The following is a 22,321-nucleotide window of genomic DNA, read 5'->3' on the forward strand; positions in this document are numbered from 1 at the left end:
CGGCGGTTCGAATCCCTGCGGCGGGGTACGCTCCCGCTGCTCGGTCCCAGCGCCTGCCAACCTAGCAGTTCGAAAGCACCTCCGGGTGCAAGTAGATAAATAGGGACCGCTTACCAGCGGGAAGGTAAACGGCGTTTCCGTGTGCAGCTCTGGCTCGCCAGAGCAGCGATGTCACGCTGGCCACGTGACCCGGAAGTGTCTTCGGACAGCGCTGGCCCCTGGCCTCTTAAGTGAGATGGGCGCACAACCCCAGAGTCTGTCAAGACTGGCCCGTACGGGCAGGGGTATCTTTACCTTTTTATCATAGTAGAATCAGAGAAAGGCATTGTAAGGGACCCCAAGGGTCATCTAGTCCAACCCTCTGCAATGAAGGAATCTTTTCCCCAATGTGGGGCTTGAATCCATGGCCCTGAGATTAAGAGTCTCATTCTCTACCAACTGATGTTTGTCTATTTTGCTCATGAAAACTATTATTTGGCACCTTTCCTAATATTAGGCAGCATGCTGAATTTTGCATATCAGTTATTAACCAATTTTCTGTTGAAGATGGCCTTGCGTGGACCTATAAAGTTGCGTTACACAAAAGCAGACCATTGGTCTATCTACCTCAATACTTTCAGTAGCAGCAGCTCTCCAAGGTCTTAAGTCCTAGCTAAGATACCACTGCCTATATAACTATTATGACCAGGTGTGATATGTCTTTTTGAAGTAGGTCATTGGAGGAAAACGAGCCATAAGCCTGGGTTTGCCCAACAAGCCATTGTGACAGAAACAGCACAGAGGTGGTGTGAGAACTTTTTCAGCAGCAGGCACCATAAGCAATAGTTTGTTTTAGAATATTAAATTTTGTTTATGCTTAAATATTACATTTTGTTTATGTTGGAATACTAAATGTGCAAAAAAATATTAATTTCACATATATGCCCCTGGTGTCTGAACTGGCAGTGACTGATGAAGAACAAGACCTTGGGCTTGGAGAGGAGGCTCTGTGAAGATGCTGGCCAGTGTGCAGCAGCTGTTGAAAAGGCAGATCCTAGGAGTCCTAAGGAAAGGAATCAGAAACAAAACTGCCAGTACCAGAATGTCATCATAGAAATTGATCATGTGATCACACCAGGAATATTGTGTGTAGTTCTGGTCACTTCACCTCACAAAGGGTATTGTAGAGTTTGAAAAAGGTTCAGGAAAGGGCATCCAAAATTATCAAGGAGATGGAGGAACTCCCCTGTGAGGAAGGGGGACAGCATGCACCCTCGCCGGGGGGGCGGGAGTGCAGAGGGCAAACGGAGCCCACTGCGCCAGGCCAGCCCTTGCCGCCGAAGCACCACCAGTGCAGGGCTGGCACGGGGGTGGCAGTGTGAGGAGTAGCCCTCCCCCGTGTGCCCAGGGCAATTGCCCCAGAAACTCCCCCCCCCCCCGCTACATCCCTGCAGCACACACGGGTTGTTGTTTTCTGTTTAGTGAAAAGGTGAGTTAAAAGTGCATAAAACTATGCATGGCATGGAGAAAGTGGACAGAGAAAAGTTTTTCTCCCTTTCTTACACTGTACAGTAGAACCTCTACTTACGACCGCCTCTAATTGGGCCTGATCCAAGTTGCAACTGTGGCAAACCCAGAAGTAAATACCGAGTTTGCCGTGGTTCGCGCATGCACAGAAGTGTCTTCTGCTGTTTGTGCACATGCAAAAGTGGCGGCCGCCACCTGCACATGCACAATGGTGCTTCTACCAGCAACCCAGATCGACTTACAGACAGACCTCCGGAACTGATTACGTCTGTAAGTAGAGGCTCCACTGTATTGCTAGAACTCATGAGCATCCAGTGAAACTGAATGTTGTAAGATTCAGGACAGACGGAAGAAACACATGGTTAAAACTATGGAATTTGTGATGGCCCCCACCTGGATGGCTATAAAAGAGGACTGGACAAATTCATGGAGGAAAAGGCTATGAGTGGCTGCTAGCCATGATGACTGCAGTCGTCTTCCAAGGTCAGAGGCAGGGAGAATGCTGTTCCTTGCATGGCTTCTTTGCAGGCTTCCCATGGGCGCCTGGTTGGCCACTGTGGAAACAGGACAATGGACCAGATGGGCCACTAGCCTGACCCGGCAGGGCTATTCTTGTGTTCTTATTTTATGACACATTAACCACACCAATGGGACTCACTTAGTCCTTCCTCCCTATGGGAGACTAGAGGGAATTATATCCCATACTTGGTGATAGTAGCATTATAAACTGATTACTTGTTTATACCATTTTTGTATGAGTTGTGGATTTTCTCATGCTTAATATATATTTCAGAAAAAGCTACGAAGATCTCAGCACGCCCGCAAAGAAACCGAATTTCTGCGGCTGAAGAGAACAAGGCTAGGCCTCGATGACTTTGAATCCTTGAAAGTCATTGGAAGAGGTGCTTTTGGAGAGGTTCGTAATTTGTGTATTTTCTTAGGACCTCTTTATTTCAGGATACCTTCCTGTCAGGATAACTTACTGAACAGTAATCCTGTTTATGGTATGCAAGGGGGGGCCGGACAACAACTACCAGACTTTTAGAAGACATCTGAAGGCAGCCCTGTTTAGGGAAGCTTTTAATGTTTGATGTATTACAGTATTTTAAATTTAATTTTTTTTGGAAGCCGCCCAGAGTGGCTGGGAAAGCCCAGCCAGATGGGCGGGGTATAAATAAAAAATTATTATTATTATTATTATTATTATTATTATTATTATTATTATTATTATTATTATCATCATCATCTCAGAATTCTTCATTTTTTGTACTGCTCTCCCTTCCCTGACTGGCTCTTTGAGACTTTTTTTAAAATAACTCTAATAAACATTCAGTAAACAATCAGTAAACTTTCTCTCCCCTCACTCCCAATTTTCTCAGTTCTCCTTAGAGACCTTCCTTCTAATCTTCATGGATTTTAGTAGCATTTGTTGCTCTTTGTAGCAGAGATCAGGTGTTCATATAGATTGCCTGTTACGCTCACCCTTTTTCAGTTTTGCTATTCAACCAGTCTGCTGCATTTACCCCAGTATTGCAAATTTATTAGCTTAACAGTATGCTTTAATAATGGCTTTAAAAAAATTAATCCACAGGTCCGCCTCGTTCAAAAGAAAGATACGGGTCATATTTATGCAATGAAGATACTAAGAAAAGCTGACATGCTAGAGAAAGAGCAGGTATGTCTTTTTTGTATATTGCAAGGACTTCAAAACCAATAGTGATGATATGCAGTGTTGTGTGCAATATATATTTGTAGTATTGCTGAAAAAGGACCATCCCTATTCCTTCAGCACATTTGCTGCCAGTAGGATGCATTAGTAGAACTGATAAGTTACTGAAAGATTAGTTTACCTGTTTATAGAGAAGTTGGGCAAGATAGAAGGATGAGTTGGCTGAGACTGAGATTTTTGAGATCTTCTTTGTGGTGTGGGAGGGTGGAAGACAGATAAGGCTGTCTTTAAAACAAAACACTGGGCACTGTGGCTATATTTCCATGACGTACTACTCTCTTTGGAGTCTTTGGAAAAGTGTGTGCTGCAAATCTAAAACAAATCTATATTTATAAACTTCTTGGGAATTGTCCAAAACATATGCAAACCAAGACGTATGCAAACCAAGGTACCACTGTACCTTGTGGTATTTAATTGTTTACTGTAAACTATTGTTTATTGTATTGTTTACATTGTTTACTGTGAGACAGAGCAAATTCACGTGAGCATGTATGATACATGATCACTACACCTTAACACATAAAGCTTGGTTCTGCAAAATGGACCTCAGTCTTGCAAATTGATTGAGCTTGTCTGACAGCTGTTACCTCTGTTGATAGCATAAATAGGCTTTCTTTGAAATTATTTGGCTTATATTGTCCAAGAGGGCAACGTAGAGGGAATCTTGAAGTCCCACTGAAATCAATGACGCAGAGTTAAGTGCTAAAATTTTAATAATATCAATGGCATTTCTATGCATTGTAACTTTCTGGGGAAGTGTGTGTGTGTGTGTGCACACCCATGTACTTACACTTTTATATTATCTAGCAGTAATGTATTTCTGCATTGCATATGAAAATTGGTCAACTGGTGGTTTATGTAGGATAATAATTCTTTATGTATTGGCTATTGTGAACATTCTGTTTCGTTATTCAATATTCACAACTATAGGTGGCTCATATACGGGCAGAAAGAGATATACTGGTTGAAGCAGATGGTGCCTGGGTGGTGAAGATGTTTTATAGTTTTCAAGACAAACGGAATCTCTACCTGATCATGGAGTTTCTACCTGGAGGTAAATAAATGGTCCATGCTTCATACCTGAAACCAGTGTCACTTGCTGGATTGAGAGCTGGGTGGAATCTAGACACATATAAAAACCACTCTGAAAATCCTTTTTTTATTTTAAACAGCACTTTTTAAAATACAGTGGACCTTCGGGTTATGTTACCTTCAGGTAATGTAACTTTTGGGTTGTGAACGCAGCAAACCCAGAAGTGTATTCTTCTGGGTTTGCCACATGTGCAGAAGTGGCACCTCTACTTGTGGATTTTTCGGGGTATGTACGGACCCCTGGAATGAATTACATTCATATCCAGAGGGTCTACTAGATTGAATTTTCCATAAGACTCACCATTATCATCTAGTGTCACATTGAATATTGCACTTAAAACTCACTTAAAACGTTATATTTGCTGCTGTATAGCTGAGTCCCTGGACTGAGGAAAGTGTATAGCTATTCCCAATCATTTATTTATTTATTTATTTTTATAAATGATATTTATTGGAGTTTCAAATAATACATAAAAAAGTAAAAGAAAAAGGAAAAAAAAGAAAAATTGAACGTTTACAATCCATATTTTCAGTAACTTTTTTCCGCAACTTCCCCTCGCCTCCCCTTCTTGTATTCCATATCCAGAAGCTTGTTCAGCAAGTTCTTATCCCTAAATTTTAACCTTAATTTATTGTTACGTTAAATTCAATTTATATATAAACTTTTAGCTTATATACATCAATCATTATACTTAAAGACTTTTTCTAAGATCGTCCCAGTTTCCCTTCCACGAATTCCCCATTTTACTACTAGTGGCAACACAAAAAGAAAGAAAGATAGAAAAAATCAGAGTATTTTTGTACATCCTTTGGATTTCCAAACCCCACCCTCCCTTCCCCGGTTTGAATCCCCAAACCATTGTCCATTAGTCCATCTTTTATCAGCCTGGCAACCTCACGTCTGAGGCCCTTAAATCTCTTTCAGTCCCTCTCTGCCGGTTTCTTTGAAAGTCCTTTATATTAAACACCAAATCTCGGAGGGGCACTATCCCTATAATGTCCATATTCCTTCCAGCCAGACCTCCATATTTAAAGGTGGAACTCAAGTCTTGTTTCTCAATCCTTTTAAGTCCAAATAGCCCAAAGGCTCCAACTTCCACCTTGATCAGATTTATAGACCATAGATCTTCAGATCTCCACAAAAGGAGATCTTTCCACTCCTCATTTTCCAGTTCGAACCCAGATCTTATTATCCAATTCTTATTTTCTTTTATATCCATCTTGACAGGCCTCTGGCTCTCCTTTGACTTCTGCAGCATTGCAGTCCCTCCTTCCTGCTCCTCCTGTTCAACATATATCTCTTTCTCCACTTCCTCAATTTTCTCAAGTTTCTTTTCTTGTTCAGCTGCCTGGGTTTTATACATCAAATCCTTTTCCAACTCAGTAGATTCCTTTGCTGTTGGCTTCACAGTTATGGCACTTGTAGACAAAACAAAACCTTGCTGCTGCGACTCACGCAACTTTCTCACAAGAAAAATAACCTCCTCCAGGTCAGCTAGTATTTTTCGACCTATTTCCATTTTTGTAATGTCCCTGAACCCCCACTAGAGGGATTCTGGTTATTCAATATTCCTTTCACTTCCAACCCAAAAGCCAAGTTAATTTGTTTCAGTTCTTTATTTTCAGCGATTTGTAACTATATTGTATCTATTGTAACCAGCAGGAACATCAGAAACAAAGTTCTCTAATTTTTTCCGACTTTGACAACTAATTTGACAGCTGTCAAAATCTTTTATGTCTCCTCAGCAGGCTCCTCTCACGGATCACTCCCGGTCCCGGGATGGGTGGCACTTTAATTCAAAAAATTAACTCTCATCCTCCAGCACAATTACTTATACTGTCAATCCGTGCAATTAATAATTTTTATCCATTTAAGAAAAGGTTCTTCTTCGACCTTAGTTGTCAAATCCTTGCTTTAAATTGTATACAATGGGGGGGGGGAGGCGGACTTCCTTTTTGCATCTCCCCCGCTCGTACCAAATCCAAGAAAATTTTTAGTCCAATTTCAAAATTACTCACGGGTTGTTATCTTTTAGTCCAAATTTTCAAAAGAAGAAGTCAGCGCTCTCCGTCGAATGGCATGCGGCTTCGCTTGGCAGGGGAAGCAGAAGACTCACAGCACCGCGCCGCTCCCCGTCCCCCGCTCCGAAGCCTTTAAAAAGGCTTCTTCGCAGGTCGGGGGGGCGCAAACGGTGCCCGCCGAGTCACCAGGTCCACGGGCTTCCGCGCCCGTGGTTTTTGAGGGTCCCCGCGTCGCCGGCGCGGCAGGACCCGACCCCTGTCTAGCAGATTCCCTCCGGAGCTCGGAGGGAATCCGCCATTCGGCTATGGCGCCAACCCGGAAGTCCGCTATTCCCAATAATTTAAACACAATTAAAGGATGAGGAATGTTTTGTTCACACTGGCTTTTATTCTGTGACATAATGTAACAATACAAACACAGTGATTAATTGTTTTAAAAAATCAATAGAAGGCTTAAGTGTATATGCAAGTGACTACATAAAATGTTTGGAGTCCCCCAAATATTTCATGAAAGAGCCTTCATCACTCTGCTCTGAACTGCTGAGTTTCGAAAATACTTATTAGAACTGATTGAGCTTGTGCCGTTGTAAATATTTGGACTACCAAAGCCTATTTAATTGTAAAATCCTATAATATATATTTCTCCTTGATTCAGGAGATATGATGACATTATTAATGAAGAAGGATACTTTATCGGAGGAAGAAACACAGTTTTACATATCTGAAACTGTGCTGGCCATTGATGCAATTCACCAGCTGGGTTTTATTCACAGAGATATTAAGCCAGATAATCTTCTCCTGGATGCAAAGGTATAAGATGATTTTACATCTCCTGTACTTTCCTGTCTTCATTCTGACATTGGGTGTTTGCAGCATCCAAAGGCTGAAGGGACATGGTAGAAAGTCATTCTTGTCCTTCACGATACTTTTATGCCATGGATGGGGAATACTTTTCAGCTCAATGGATGTGTTCCCTTCTAAGCAACCTCAAAAGGGAAGGGGAGATATTGTTTTGTTTTACTTATTTACTTGTGTTTTTATCTTGTATTTTATTCTGTGAACCTCCCTGAGATCCTATTATGAAGGGCGGTATATAAATTTAATAAACAACAACTTTCCAAGGCCCAAATTCCAGGGATGGATGAGGCCAGAGGCAGAAGCAGACAGAGCAGCAAATGTAAATTTTACCTTTGTACAATAAGCTAGTTTCTGCACACACTAGCGCACCCTCTCTATTCTCCATCCAGACATGCAAGAGACACCAGAGTTCAAGGACACACTCCAGCCTGGCAAAAACACACTCTTATGCGAAGCAGGACCAGTAAGGAGTGTCAGCTGGGGAGAGTTCAGTTGGCCAGATAGAGGCCTGAAGGTCTGCATTCAGACTCCAGTTTGCAGGTTACCTGCTCCTGGTACATGCAAAGGTGTCAGAGGAAAGGCGTTGGAAAACAGGCTCCTCTCAGCCAGAACAATGCAATGCTGTTGACTGAAAATCATTTTTTATTTTCAAAATATGTGCCTTTTCCTTTGTTGTAATTCTCTTCTAGATTTGGGCATTTTAAGTATGGACTTGCAAGGACTTGCAAGCTTTCAAAGGATTTTTGGTAGTTCAGCACCTAAACTCATGTAATGTTTTCTTTCCATAGGGGCATGTAAAACTCTCTGATTTTGGACTCTGCACAGGTTTAAAGAAAGCTCACAGAACCGAATTCTACAGAAATCTTACACACAATCCACCAAGTGACTTCTGTAAGTACAGCCTGTTGTAGCTTAAAAGTATTAAACTACTCTGCACTCCCTCAGAGGCATTGATAGGTACACCGTACAGGTTAGGCATTATATAAGTGCATTCCTGTTGCCAGAACTCCTCTTTGAATGAGAACAGTGCCAAGTTCATACTTCTTTGCTGTGGCTGGTGTTCTAAAGAAACCTTTGGTCACTTGCTCCAGCAGCTGCCATTTTTGCCTGGTCTGGTGATATTAGCTGCTGCTAGAGAAAACGAACAATGGTGGCTTGGGAAAACAGAGCTGCAGAGAGTAAGTGCTGTGAGTTGGCAGTAGCATTGCTTTAGTCGTCCTCCTTTCCAAGACTGGGAGGACAGTAAACCAGGTGTTGCCGAAAGGTTCTCTTGTCGCCCTGTTAACTATTCAAAACTTTGGTAGATAATGTCAGCATCCTTCGGGGGTCGAGATGCCTGCTGGCTAGACCCCAGCTGGATCATGCCCTTCCAGCTGTGACGATCCCCCGATCTCTGGTGCGACGTGAATCAGCGACTCAGACTTCAAAAGCCTGAGCATGCTATATTAGCAGAGCATACAGTGGTACCTCGGGTTACATACGCTTCAGGTTACAGACTCCGCTAACCCAGAAATAGTACCTCGGGTTAAGAACTTTGCTTCAGGATGAGAACAGAAATTGTGCTCCAGCGGCAGCAGGAGGCCCCATTAGCTAAAGTGGTGCTTCAGGTTAAGTACAGTTTCAGGTTAAGAACGGACCTCTGGAATGAATTAAGTTCTTAACCCGAGGTACCACTGTACTGCGCAAACAGAACAGGCGTGAGGCTTGTGGAAACATACTAACAGCTAAAAATTTATTAAGCATAAATCAGGACAAAGAAAACATGTTGTCTCCCTTTCTTCTCCTCAGAGAGAGAGGAAAGCAAAAGCTATACACAAACAGAAGTTCCCAGCAGACTGTGCTGGATGTAAACAGACATGTGACATGCAACAATCCCATGTCTGCTCCTTAAGGTGGAATGGAATTTTCCAACAGATAAGAGCCTCTCCCCTCTCCAAATTAGATTTGTATATTTGAAACAAGGCCATGTAAATTCAGCCTAGTCTACACATGGCAGCAAAATGTGATAGAATAGACTACCATTTTTCAAAGTTCCTTTTTTTAATTCTGTAAGTTAAAAAACACACAGACAAATTAGCATATGTTCATGCTCAACCTTCTCCTAACTCTCACTACTATGTGCCTACTTTTTGTTTGCAGGTGTTGTTGTTGTTTAAAAAAACACATACACATTGGCAAGCATTAAAAAATGGCACCCCCACCTGCAGTTTCAAGTAGTATGGCCTATTCAGCTGCCTAATTTTGCTCCATGTGTGGACGAGACCAAAGATCACGGCACAAAAACAAAACCTGGATACCCGTTATTCAGTTATAAACAAAGTCCATCTTCCTGTGTCTTTTGTGCTGAAGTCCTGTACAAATATTTGGCACGAACAGTTTCCAGTGTTGCATTCACTTTCCATGCCTTGCATCTATAAAACTTGATTTCACACATTTACCTTTCTGTGGAGCTGCTTCAGAATAGCCTGATTCTGTATTGCTCTGGTAATAGGTTTTACGCAAGTTTGGAGAGGGGAGGGGGGAATGATGGCATTGGCTTTCATACCCTCATTCAGGAGGTGACCACTAGTAACCACATAATTCCTTCTTCCCTAAACATGGTTTTCGTTTGCACATTTACCAGTGCAGTTTCAGTATTAAACTATGCTAACGTAGCTCCCGTTGTACAGAGGTAACATTGGGATTGTGCCCTATCTGAATTTTTCTTGTGCTGGTAAAATTGAATGCAATAATTTATATTTTTGCAAATTAGCATTTCAGAACATGAACTCTAAGAGAAAAGCAGAAACATGGAAAAAGAATAGGCGACAGCTGGTAAGTACAGTTTTTGGTGAGCTTTGAGTGCTTTCTGCAAAGTTTTTCAGCATGATGGCCTTCTGCTGAAAAATTCATGCTTCAGCAACCTCTACTTGTCACCCAATCTCCTGAAGCAACTAAAAGGCTGTTATTAGATGACAGGTGAATGCTTATACATTATTATAACTCAAGTTAATAAGATTGCCAGAGTATTGACTAAAACTTTTTCTTAAAATCATCTTGCTTTTAGGCATACTCTACTGTTGGGACCCCAGATTATATTGCTCCAGAAGTTTTCATGCAAACGGGTTACAACAAATTATGTGATTGGTGGTCTTTGGGAGTGATTATGTATGAAATGCTAATAGGTAAGAATTATTGGCCCCCTTCATCTTTTTTGACCCTTTTCCAATGAGAATAACACTTTCTCTGAGTGTTTTGACTTGCAGGTTTATATTCAGTCCTGCATCTGATTTATAATCTTTCCTGTAATTTAGTCTAAATCTGACATTCAAATCAGTACAACATTTTTAATGATTTCCCCTCCTCCCCCCCCCCCATTTCTTCAGGTTATCCCCCTTTCTGCTCTGAAACACCTCAAGAAACATATAGGAAAGTTATGAATTGGAAAGAGACCCTAGTATTTCCACCTGAGGTGCCCATTTCAGAAAAAGCCAAGGACTTAATTCTAAAGTGAGTTGATGCTTCTGTTTTCTTCCACTACCCTTTTCCTGCTTGTGGAACAAACACAATGATGCGCAGCTTTGTTAGCACTGAGCATGCAATGTAGAGCTCTTTGGTCATTGCCTTCCCACTGTGGGAGCCTCTGCCATGTACATAGGTACTTTCCAGAACAGTATTGCTCTTCTCACAAACGTGGATGATAGAGTGGGAGGTAAGTGAATTGGAAGCCTCCTCCCATGAATTCAGGCTTCCAGTGTCGATGGGGCATGAAGCTTCCACAACACTGGCATTATGTCAGAAAGTACCCCTAATAAAGCCCAATAAAATCTGCTTTGTTAATCCATGTTTTGAAGTAAGTGAAGTCCAAAAAATTGTAAGCTGTTGAAGTTATTGTGGAAAATCACTCCTAAAATTAGGAGCAGAAGCAAGATTCTGCAGGAAAGATCCTTACAATAAGTTAAGGCAAAACCTTTAATTGGCAGTGTCCAGTTGCGTAATGTGGGCAAGATAGTAGGACTAGCTGATCCAGTTTAGCAATGTAGATGCCAGTGTTTTAAGCATTTTTACCCTGCTCTTCAGCCAATAAAGGCTCAGCTTGCATAAGATTAAGAATGAACGAGAAGCAAGACAGTCCCTGCCTGCAGGCTTGCAATCTAAAAGTCAGGACTCGAAAGGAAAAAGGATTGGACAAGGAAGAGGAAAACAAGTGAACTCAGACACGACTTCTTAGAGGTTTTTTCAGTGGCCTGCTTGAGTGGAAGCAGTTCAGAGAAAGGAGGATGCAAACGAAGCAGATCTCAGCAGAGCTGCCTTGTTCCATTTCTCCCTCTGCTGCAGCCAGATATAGCCTAAATATTTTGAGCCAGCATGCTGCTGAGTAACTTCTTGGTTCTGTTTATTAAAAAATGGTTGTCCTTGTTCTTCTTTAGCAAAAACAGCTCTTAGGTTCTTGCACATTAATAGAATTGAAGATACAGGAGGGGTTTAAAGGTGATTTCATTGCAGGAAGTAATGCAAAACTTAATACTTCATGGACCTTTGTTTATGCTTGTGTTTTTACATTTGACATATAGTTGTGTCACATCCACATATCTTACCTCACTGTTGTGTTTCAGCTGAGGAGGTAATGCACTTTCCCTGCATTCAACTTGTAATATTTTTACCCAGGGACAGTGCTATTCTTCCCCCACACCACATACACTGCCTCTCTGAGAGTGCATTGACTTCTCTTAGGATTGGAGGCTGTGTACTCCAGCTTTATGGAGCACCACTGCAAGCTGAAACTGACTTGGCACGAAGGCAAAATCTGGAGTTGTGTTGGTGGCTAAGTAGCACCTGGTTGGGTGGGATTTAGCTGTAGTATTGGTAGTAGCAGTGCTCTACTGCCCTGCTGCTGCCGTTGCCCACCGTCTTTTTTCTTTTTGGGGTGCTAGTTTAATACTATTTTCAGCCCTGAGTAGACTGTCACTCCCTGGGATTTATTGTATGTATGAATGCATGACTGATTTACAGTGGATCTTCCTGGCTGTAACTGTGTAGTACAGTTGGTTGCTTATTCCTATATGCAACTGCATGGCTGATTTTAGCTGGAATGGCTTTCCCCAGGCTTATAGCAAAATGTGGTGGTGTAGTGAAGCTGGTCCAGCCTGCCTCTCATTTTTCCCAGCAACAGGAGTTGTAAGGGAGAGGCAGTGGTGCTATTTGTGTTCTAGAGCAGTGTTTCCCAACCTTGTGCCTCCAGCTGTTTTTGGACTACAATTCCCATCATCCCTTGCCACTGGTCTTGCTAGTCAGGGATGATGGGAGCTGTAGTTCAAAAACAGCTGGAGGCACAAGGTTGGGAAACACTGTTCTAGAGCACACTTGGTCTAGCACACACTCAGTTTGGGGGGGGGGACAGCACTTCTGTCAGGGTCTAGCACAAACTGATGAAAAACATCTTTCCGCTCATGACTGTGCTTGGTATGTAATGCTGCTCTTCACTGTTTCACTGTCCTAGAGTTGTCTTCACAGCCCATTTCTCTTGGCTCCTAGGAATTGTATTTGGCACTTTTCTTTGTCAGTCCAAGGGGGTCCCTCTAGCCCCAGGCGGGGGGCAAAATATTGGATCCCCACTCTCTGGAGCTGGCCATTTTTAGAATTGTTTTCTCCCCACTTTTAATTAGAAGAGGATTGTTTTTAGTCCATTGTTGTATTGAATAGTCAATAATAATGGGACTGACTTGCCAGACTGTTTGTTTGTTTGTTTGTTTGTTTGTTTACCTATCTGAACTTGCTGCATGCTGGTATGTAAGGTAGTTTGCTTCAGTGCTAGAAATTTACAAAGTATTTTTGTTGCTTAGTCGACTTAGTCGTGTTTGGCTCTCCATGAACCAGAGCATGCCTTGTAAACTCTCACTTTCTTCTCAAAGCTTCTCCTTTTTTATGTCTGGAGTTTTCTTGGCAAAATACTGGAGTAGTTTGCCAGTTCCTTCTCCAGGTGAATCACATTTAGTCTAAACTCTCGGCTATGACCTGTCCGTCTATGACCTGTCATAGCTTCTCTGAGTTATTCAAGCCCCTTCGCCACGACAAGGCAGGGATCCATGAAGGAGAGTCCATATTTTAAGATTATACAAATGGGCTTCTGCATCAAGCTGTGACTGTGGGGAGCCACTTGTCTGAGATCGGAGAAGACTCAAATGGGGAATGACAAACACACACACCCCTACCCCCCCCATTGGTATCAGAGGAGAAAATTAGGTACAGAGATAATTTTTGCCCCTTTTCTGGTTCAGAAGGAATTGAAGGACTCCTTTCAGGCAGGTTAAGGGGTGAGACACAGGCGACATTGTTGCAGACTCCATTGGAGGCAACACAGAAGCGGCTTACTTTCTATCAAAATGGACTAATTGGAAATGAAATAAAAGGTGCCCTGCCAGAAATGGTGAGTTGGTAGATGCTGGGGAAAGTCTGTTCGTCTAACTATTGGAAGGAAGAGAGGATGAAATTGCTGCTATGTGAAAGAAGGGGAGGAGTGGACTGTGCATCAAAGTTATGAAGTCATTGAGAAATTGCTACCTTCCCTGTTGTCAGCTGAATCAAGAGCAACAAAATTAAAATGGAATAAGGAGTATCAAAACCAAAGAAGAACATCTGAATATAATGTGACTTTATACTGTAAAATTGGAAGTACTTTGCTCGTAACAGTACAATGGGAGAGTTCCAGTGGAAGAGGAATGTAAACATAAACCTCTTGTGTCTGGTTGAATGAGAACTGCAAAATGGAATCTGAGCGGGAAGGACTGTGGCTCGACTGATGGGTTTGAACTACCAAAACTAAGAACCTCCAGAACCAAGCAGTTTTATAGAGAAGAATGTTGGTGATGATCAGAATGTAAGAACTGCTGGGAGCAGTGATGCTAACTTAGAAAGTAACTAACAAAGAAGATTCCCAACACGCTAACAACAGCTGAGACAAAGGTTCCAAAGAGGATGAAATAACTGCACCCAGGTGCTTATAGGTGCAGCAGTGGAACGAAGGGTGGGGAGAGAATGTGAATTAAAGATGGATTTTAAATGTAAAAGAATATGAGGACAACAACGTAAGAGATGAAGACAAGCAATTTTTGTAAGAGTTCAGTTCTTTTTTGGACTACAGTGGTGCCTCGCAAGACGAAATTAATCCGTTCCGTGAGGCTCTTCGTATAGCGGTTTTTTCGTCTTGCGAAGCAAGCCCATTGACAGCTTAGCGGATTAGCGCTACAGCTGTCAAGCGGCTTCCAGCGATCAGCTGTTAAGCGGCTTATCAGCGGAACAGCTGATAAGCGGCTTAGCGGCTTAAAAAAAGGAAGAAAAAAGCGAAAAAACCCGCAGGGGGATGCAAGATTTTTTTTGTCTTGCGAAGCAACCCCATAGGGGAATTCGTTTTACAAAGCGCCTCCAAAACGGAAAACCCTTTCGTCTAGCGGGTTTTTCATCTTGCGATGCGTTCGTCTTGCGGGGCACCACTGTATCTGGAGAAACATTATAGATAAATGAAACCGTGAGCAGGATTTGAGGTTTAAGCAACGAAAGAAAGATGATAATAATTTTATCAAAGTTTTGTAATACATTATTTGTATAATGCAGCAGTAAAGGGAAGGCAGTTAAAACACCTTGGAGATAAGGGTGGGTAGTCAATCTCTAAGGATATATTAAATTGGAAATTAATTTGTAATTTTTATAGTTAATAGTTAATTTGAGTTTGGTTAATCTGTTGATTTTTATTTTGAAAATTTAGTAAAAATTAAAGATGAAAATGGAGTGTCTGATTAGCAGCTTACTAAAAGCAGGCACACCTCCAGGAATCTCCAGGAACAGATAGAAACCAGCCTCCTGCAAGGCTGCCTTAGGCACAGTCTGCACATTGCCCTCCTAGTTCAGCACCGTCTGCTTTTGAGATCCTTTAAATAATCTTTATGTATGGAAGTGAGAGCTGGACCATAAAGAAGGCTGATCGCCGAAGAATTTATGCTTTTGAATTATGGTGCTGGAGGAGACGCTTGAGAGTCCCATGGACTGCAAGAAGATCAAACCTCTCCATTCTGAAGGAAATCAGCCCTGAGCGCTCACTGGAAGGACAGATCCTGAAGCTGAGGCTCCAATACTTTGGCCACCTCATGAGAAGAGAAGGCTCCCTGGAAAAGACCCTGGTGTTAGGAAAGATTGAGGGCAGAAGGAGAAGGGGATGACAGAGGATGAGATGGTTGGACACTGTTCTTGAAGCTACCAGCATGAGTTTGACCAAACTGCGGGAGGCAGTGGAAGACAGGAGTGCCAGGCATGCTCTGGTCCAGGGGGTCACAAAGAGTCGGACACGACTAATCGACTAAACAACAACAACAAATAATCTCATTCAGGGACTGAAATAGGGATCTCAAGATGTACAAATCCTGTGATCTACCATTTGGCTATAGTCAGTGATCATGCAGCTCCTTCATAATTATCCCTATAGCCTATTCAAATTGCACCTCAGAACTTCCTAACTCTGCCACTCCGGCAATGTAGCTGATCACGACAAGGATTTTTTCCAGCCCTTACTTTCCCCATGCCCTTGTATTAAAAAAAAACAAAAAGTCACTATGAATTCCCATAACCCTGAATCAGCCCTGGGTGTGTTACAAGGTAAAGGCACAATTATCTAGTTGGTTTAAGGAATTTGGTGTATGTCAATATCTCTTAAAAAATTAAGCTTTAAGACTTTAAAAATTTGCCATGCAAATAAATTGAAATAAGAGGAACAGAACCATTGAGTATTGGAATGAAATGCTCCAAAATGTTTGTATGTTTTTATTTTACTTATATAAATTATTTATATTTTAAATATTTATTAGCAGTTCTTCAGTCGTTGCTTTTGGAGCAGCTTACAGAATAAAACTAAAATGGCAATGAAATCCTACAGAAGCAAAAAGTGGGAAGGCAGTTAAAAGAATCACAAAACTAAAATGTCTTAATAGCTTGAGCTATGATCTTGGAAATTCTTAGTTCAATGACATTTCTGCCACCAACAATGTAACCTTAGGAAAACCAGTTACTTGTTTGCATAGCATTTTTCCTGTACCCCTTCAGTTTTATATGTTAATAAAATGTTAAATGTTATATGTTAAAATAGAATGGTAGCAGTGATAAAATCTACATCCTTATTTGTTAAAAGCACAGGTAAATAAGATTTTAAACTTGGTATATTATCTCTCTGCCTTAGTTCTGTGCTGGGAATATAGAGATAATACTGACTTAACTTACAGGGTTGCTATATGAGTCAATAGCTTTTGTGTTTTGAAAAAAATTTGAAATGTACACTATAATCCTAAATGTTGGCATTAGGTTGTGATTCTTACTAACCCATTATCAGATTTATTTGTTTTCAAAAATTGGATTTTAGCCAATAGAAAGTTTTCTATGTTCTGTTTTGGTTACTCTTTTTTCCATAGGGATAGCAAGAGGGGTGTTGTGCCCATCTCTTGTTGTTTGTCTGTGCAGCCCAAAGTCCTCTGGTGAATGATGCCATGGGGAAGAAGTGGTTCTTGTCTCATCTGCACATTTTTGTATGAAGGAAAAAAGGAACTATGGGAATGTCTTGCAAGCATCAGAAGTTTCATCAGTATTCTTAGAATTAGTATGGGAACCTAAAACTCCCTTACAAATTCATGAGTGGAAGGGGCAGTCTCCTGGTGTCAGTAGTGATTTCCATTGGTGACTGGAAGTGTGGATTCGGACTGCAATTTTGCGAATTTTGAAACGTTCATCTTTCATTGTAGACCACCTTGGCTGCAACATTTTGTCATGTTTTCTTTCTCTCAGATTTTGCACTGATGCAGAAAACAGAATCGGTAGCAGTGGAGTAGAAGAACTTAAGAGTCACCCATTTTTTGAAGGTGTTGATTGGGGACATATCAGGTACAGTTGCTGAAAGATTAAAGTAGGAATGGGAAACTTGTTTCAGGCCAAGGACTACAGTCCCTTGTGGTCAGTCTTCTGACACCCAGTGGCAAAAAGTAGATGGAGCCAACAGATGCAACTCTTGCCCTTGTACAGTAGGCTACATTCCAGCAGAACTCAGAGGTTCCTACACAAACAACCTGCACTCAAACATTATTCTCTATCCAGGGAAGCTGGAGTGATAATCAAAGGCACCTTCCAGCCAGGCAAAAGCACTTGATAAGGATGTGAAGCAGGGCTTGTGAAGGTTGTGGCATGGGGATAGCCCCAATGGCTATACAGAGAGATCCAGTGGGCTGCATTCAGCACTTAATCCTCGGGTCCTCAATGAAATAATAGCAATAGAATGGAGCAAATATACTGCATCTCTAACATCTACGTGCTCTAGTGAAGCTTCCTAGAAAGTTGTGATGTTAGGATTTTTTTAATGCACTGTGAAATTATTATAAAGTTGCTTGTGCTGTTCACTACTCTGGTATTTTTGTTTTGCTGCAGAGAGAGACCAGCTGCAATCACTATAGAAATCAAAAGTATTGATGACACTTCCAATTTTGATGACTTCCCAGAATCTGATATTTTACAGCCAGGTGAGAGTGCACATTAATGCTGCAATATAGATTAAATGAACCACATAATTTTGGGAATAAGGCCTCGTTTCAGAGTTCTTGTTTTTGTTATCTGGGGGCCACTTCATCACTTATAGTTTAGCAGGCTTCTTGCATGTCCCTGTCACATGGGAGAAATGCTGTGCGTCTTTTCTATCACCTTTCGCTTCATCCCCTGTACAAAGGAACACTTTGTGTTCCTTAAATTTTCATTATAAACTGAGACATTAAAAACAAATTTATGTAAACTTGATCAGCATATTTTGGGGTTGCTGCAGTTGGATTTTAATGTTTTTTACTGCTTGCTTTTAAACCTGTTTGTGTCTTATGCATCTATCATTTTAATCGGGTTTTGATATAATTATGTATGTCTTCTTTTGTTAAGCTACTTTGACTACTTCTGAAAAAAAAAGCAAAATGAAAATGAGAAACTAAAATGAACCCGAAATGTTCTTCGCTTCTAACTGATCAGAACAATATATACTGTAATGCACTAATGGATTTATTTTGTCAGTGATTGGCTGAGCTGTCCTAATTAACTGAGGGGCAGTGCATACAGAAGAGCTATTAGCTGAGCACATTGTACAGAGGGGAAGAGACTGCCGATGGGCTTTGGGGAAGTGTTTATAAATGTTTAAAACAATTAATAAAAAATAAAGTAAGAATGACCAGGGGTCTAGGATATAATGAGGGAAAGGACTGAAGTGGCAGAAGAAGGGAAATAGAAGTGCTAAGGAAAAAGAGCTGGAAAGTGGGGTATTCCAAAGATAAGGGAAGAGTCTGAGAGATAGAAAGCTACCTCAAGTCCACACACATTATTTTGCTCTAGGCTTATAATAGCCAAAATTAGACTTATCCAGAACTGTGCTTGATGTTATTCCAGTTTCAGCCCTGTAGTAGACAAAATAGTGGAGTACAGGTGGCGACCATTTTGTAGGGGAGTTCTGCTCTGCCCCCGTTCTGCCTTCTTCCGGATCCAAAAAGACCTGTAGGCCAACAATCATGCGTCAACTAGACTCTCCTAGAATGTTTGCCACCTGTAGTAGTCCGACAGGGATGCAAACAAAAAAAACAAAATTAGAGTCAGGAACAGGATGAGAGGGAGATTAAAAACAAATTATGATGGTTAGAACAAGATAGAAGGAAAGAAGATAAAATTGATATAAACTGAACAATGGAGAGACTAACATCTGGTCAAAACATGTTTCCTTGTAAGAACAAAGTATGAGGTAGATGAACCATTCACCCATAATTGCTTACTGATCTCCTTACTCCTAAATTATGTTTCTTGCTTCTAGGTTTCTCCCTGTAGCTATAAAAATTATTAATCTGAAGGGAGCTGGTTGCCTTTATGGTGGGCTTCCAACTACTGTTTCTTACAGCACAGGGCTGCTATATGTCTGGAATTTCCCAGACATATCCGGGATTTGGCCATTGGAAATGGTGTCTAGACGGAATTTCCAAAAATCTGGGAAAATGTTGGGAAAACCAGGGCATAAGGCAACACGTGTTGGAAGTGTTGTTTTTTTGGTGAATTTCGAAAAAAATAGTTTAAAAACTTCCTGGTTTTTTTGGAGATGTTTGCCAAAAAAAAAGTTCAATAACTTTTGTGTCCAGATTTTCACTTTCTGAAATATGGCAACCCTATTACTGCAAGAAATTTAGGGGGTAATGCAAATGTAAAATAGAAAAATCATGCATATAAATAAGAGCAATACAGATGAATCCCCAAGCATTCTGAAGGGGTCCAAGTTTAAGGTGTGCAGGTATCCTCTTGTTCACTCTCGGATCCTAAGTAAACTCTGTAAAATGCATCACCATTTTATTTGTGTAATTTAAAAGTTATACAGTGTGAATGATTAACTTCCGTCTTCAATATTAATTTAGCTTAGCCTTGCTTGAAGCTTGACTCTGTGCATATGCATGCATATTTATAATCTTTACTTTTGCATTCTAGTGCCAAACACCACAGAACCTGATTACAAGTCCAAGGACTGGGTTTTTCTTAATTATACTTACAAAAGGTTTGAAGGGCTCACTCAGCGTGGCTCCATCCCTTCGTACATGAATGCTGGAAAGTTGTGAAACACAGCAGAAATAAAACAAAGAACTCAGGTAACTGCTGCATCACCAAGACCCGCTTGGCATAGATCTCAATACACTGAAATGGTCACGACGATGGACTGAAAATAGGAAATTCTACCGGATTAGGATTTCTAAGACTACTACAAGAATTAGTTGGCAGTGCCAGCTGGCTTCTCTCTCACACACTCTTTTTTTTTAATAGTGAATATTTTTGTTAACTTTATTATAACAAAGGTACTAGAATAAAAAAGGAATGGACATCTTTGTATCTGCGCTCTGTGTGTGTGTGTGTGTGTGTGTGTGTGTGTGTGTGTGTGTAAAAGGGTCAATTATGCCTCTGTTTGTATTGTGGCTCTGTACTGTAATGTGTCTAATTTGCCCAGGGGTTCAGCCCGTATCACATTTGTACGAAGCGACATTGCTTCTCAGTAATGTTGCCTGTTGTGTGTTTAACCTGGACAGGGCTTTAGATTATGCAGTATGAAAACCAGAAGCCACTTTTTGTAACTATTCAATAGGTTTCCTACAGATGGCATGTGAAGACATAAGATGTTGTCATGGAGCTGCTTGAAACAAATGCATATACTGGTTGAAACAAGCTCTTTTGAAGGTTATTCTCTGTACTTAATGGCTTGTGCTCTAGCTCAGGGCTCCTAAAGAGAAGCTGCACTTCAGATTGGAACCGGTATAGAAATGGGACCCGGGACCCAATATATTTAGCATAATAAACCGCTGCGGAGAGAGCTGCAATTCTTTTATTTTCAGGGGAGAAATGGTACTGTGAAATCAATTAAACTACAGCTTCATAGTGGAAAACTTGTAGAGAGGAGAAAAATCTGGGACAACAACAGGCTAAACAGCAGCTGAATATGCTTTCAAAAATCAGTGTACAACCTACCATTTGCTTCTTTCATTTTCTTCCTCCTGCATTAACTTCCCCTTGATGGTTTGTTGTGCCATTTTATTCTGCTCGGAGTACCAAAGATCCTGAAATGGCTTGATTGCAAATTTATACAGTTCTGTTTACTAGAAGTATATATGGTTCACTTCTTGTCAACATGTGATGTTTAAGAAGGATGAAATTACTCGCATGGTTTTAACTTCGGGAAGTGAGGGCTGGGTTGACTAATATTTATGGCTGTGGGTTAAGTTGTTGTTGTTTTAATACAATGAATTGGAGATGAACTTACAAACTTGCAAATATCACATAGCACAGCCCTCTTTGTAAGTGGACCACTTCAGAACTAGAGTGGTGGACAAGTTGCATCTTCCAAGTTAAAGAAAAAATTGAACAGAGTTCCTGCATTTAAGCAACCAGCTGCATGTTGGGAAGAATTCTAAAATTCTTCTCCCTGCCATGCTAACTCTCTACAGGGAAGAGAGGTTTCATGAGAAGTAGCTCACAAATATGCAAGCTTCCATGTTCAATCCCCCATCTGCCTGTTGGAATGGTACGGTCCCAGGAGAGCTGTGCAATGAACAAATGGACAGAGTTTTGTATGGGGAAATGATCCAGAATCAACCAATGTTGCCAGTGATTGAAATCTAATATAGCTAGAGCAATTGCACTTTTTGTTTTGTTTTGCTAGAGGTTTTATTTTTTTAAAGGTTGGTTATACAAAGCCACAGTCACCGGATGCAGTGAGAGAGAACCTGGTATTAACCTGAATCACCCTTGTTAAGTGATCACAGAAGACTTCATAGGCTGCTTGGATCCATGATTAAAGTCATAGTTTTATTCTGATTTTCTATGGTATCTGGAACACGCTCCATAATCCGAAGTGCTGAAGCACATCAGAAGGCGGCAAAACGTCCCACTGCTACTGCTCTTCAAGAGGAGCTGCTTGTAAACCCATGTAGCTACTCCCTCCATGCCAGCCCTCTTTCTTGCTTGCTTGCTGGCAGTGGGTAGAAATTGTTGGGGCTCCAGCTCCCCTCAGCCCCAGTCAGTATGGCTAATGATTAGGAAAGATGGGAGCTGTAGTCCAACATCTAGAGAGTCACAGATTCTGTATCTCTGGGCAAAATACTAGTACTCTGGGAACTCGTTCTAGTCTTTACCACAACAGCCCATGAAAAGATGCAGAAAACCATGTGAATGAGTTTCTGCTTTTTCTCTTTATTTCTTTTGCACATTTGTGCACAGCTCTTCCCCAGTAAATAATCAGTGCTTGAAAAGTACCTTGACTTTGTTTAATGATTAAAATTTCAAAAAAAAAAAATCACTTGAGAATTGAATGGCAATTACAATCTATATTTTCTCTCTTTTTTTAACATACAAATTCATTAGTTGTGGTTTGGGAAAAGTTACACTAGAAAGCATTATAAAGATTTATATAAGGCTTTTTACAGCATATTAAATAAACATGGCATTCTTTTCTACAAGTTGTAGTTTGTTTACATTTACTGTTGTCTTACACCCGTGTGATCTTAGAGGCTCCTTTAAGGCTCTTCAAAACACTTTGCAGCCCCGCCCCACCCCACA

General features: G+C 41.1%; 1 protein-coding gene across 1 annotated transcript in view; it reads left to right on the top strand.

The window, feature by feature from the left end:
- Positions 1-20,871, top strand: part of STK38L (serine/threonine kinase 38 like) — a 44,813-nt gene extending 23,942 nt beyond the window's left edge. Inside the window, exons 4-14 of the mRNA XM_081927772.1 lie at positions 2,300-2,422; positions 3,098-3,181; positions 4,166-4,289; positions 7,005-7,159; positions 7,996-8,098; positions 9,960-10,021; positions 10,254-10,371; positions 10,573-10,696; positions 17,009-17,104; positions 17,642-17,733; positions 19,709-20,871. Of these exons, the coding sequence (XP_081783898.1) occupies positions 2,300-2,422; positions 3,098-3,181; positions 4,166-4,289; positions 7,005-7,159; positions 7,996-8,098; positions 9,960-10,021; positions 10,254-10,371; positions 10,573-10,696; positions 17,009-17,104; positions 17,642-17,733; positions 19,709-19,836 (1,209 nt within the window). The 3' untranslated portion in view covers positions 19,837-20,871. The remainder of the gene's footprint in view (positions 1-2,299; positions 2,423-3,097; positions 3,182-4,165; positions 4,290-7,004; positions 7,160-7,995; positions 8,099-9,959; positions 10,022-10,253; positions 10,372-10,572; positions 10,697-17,008; positions 17,105-17,641; positions 17,734-19,708) is intronic.
- Positions 20,872-22,321: the final 1,450 nt, after the last annotated feature.

The sequence above is a fragment of the Podarcis melisellensis genome, assembly GCF_964234715.1.
Source record: "Podarcis melisellensis genome assembly, chromosome: 10".
Lineage (NCBI taxonomy): Eukaryota > Metazoa > Chordata > Lepidosauria > Squamata > Lacertidae > Podarcis > Podarcis melisellensis.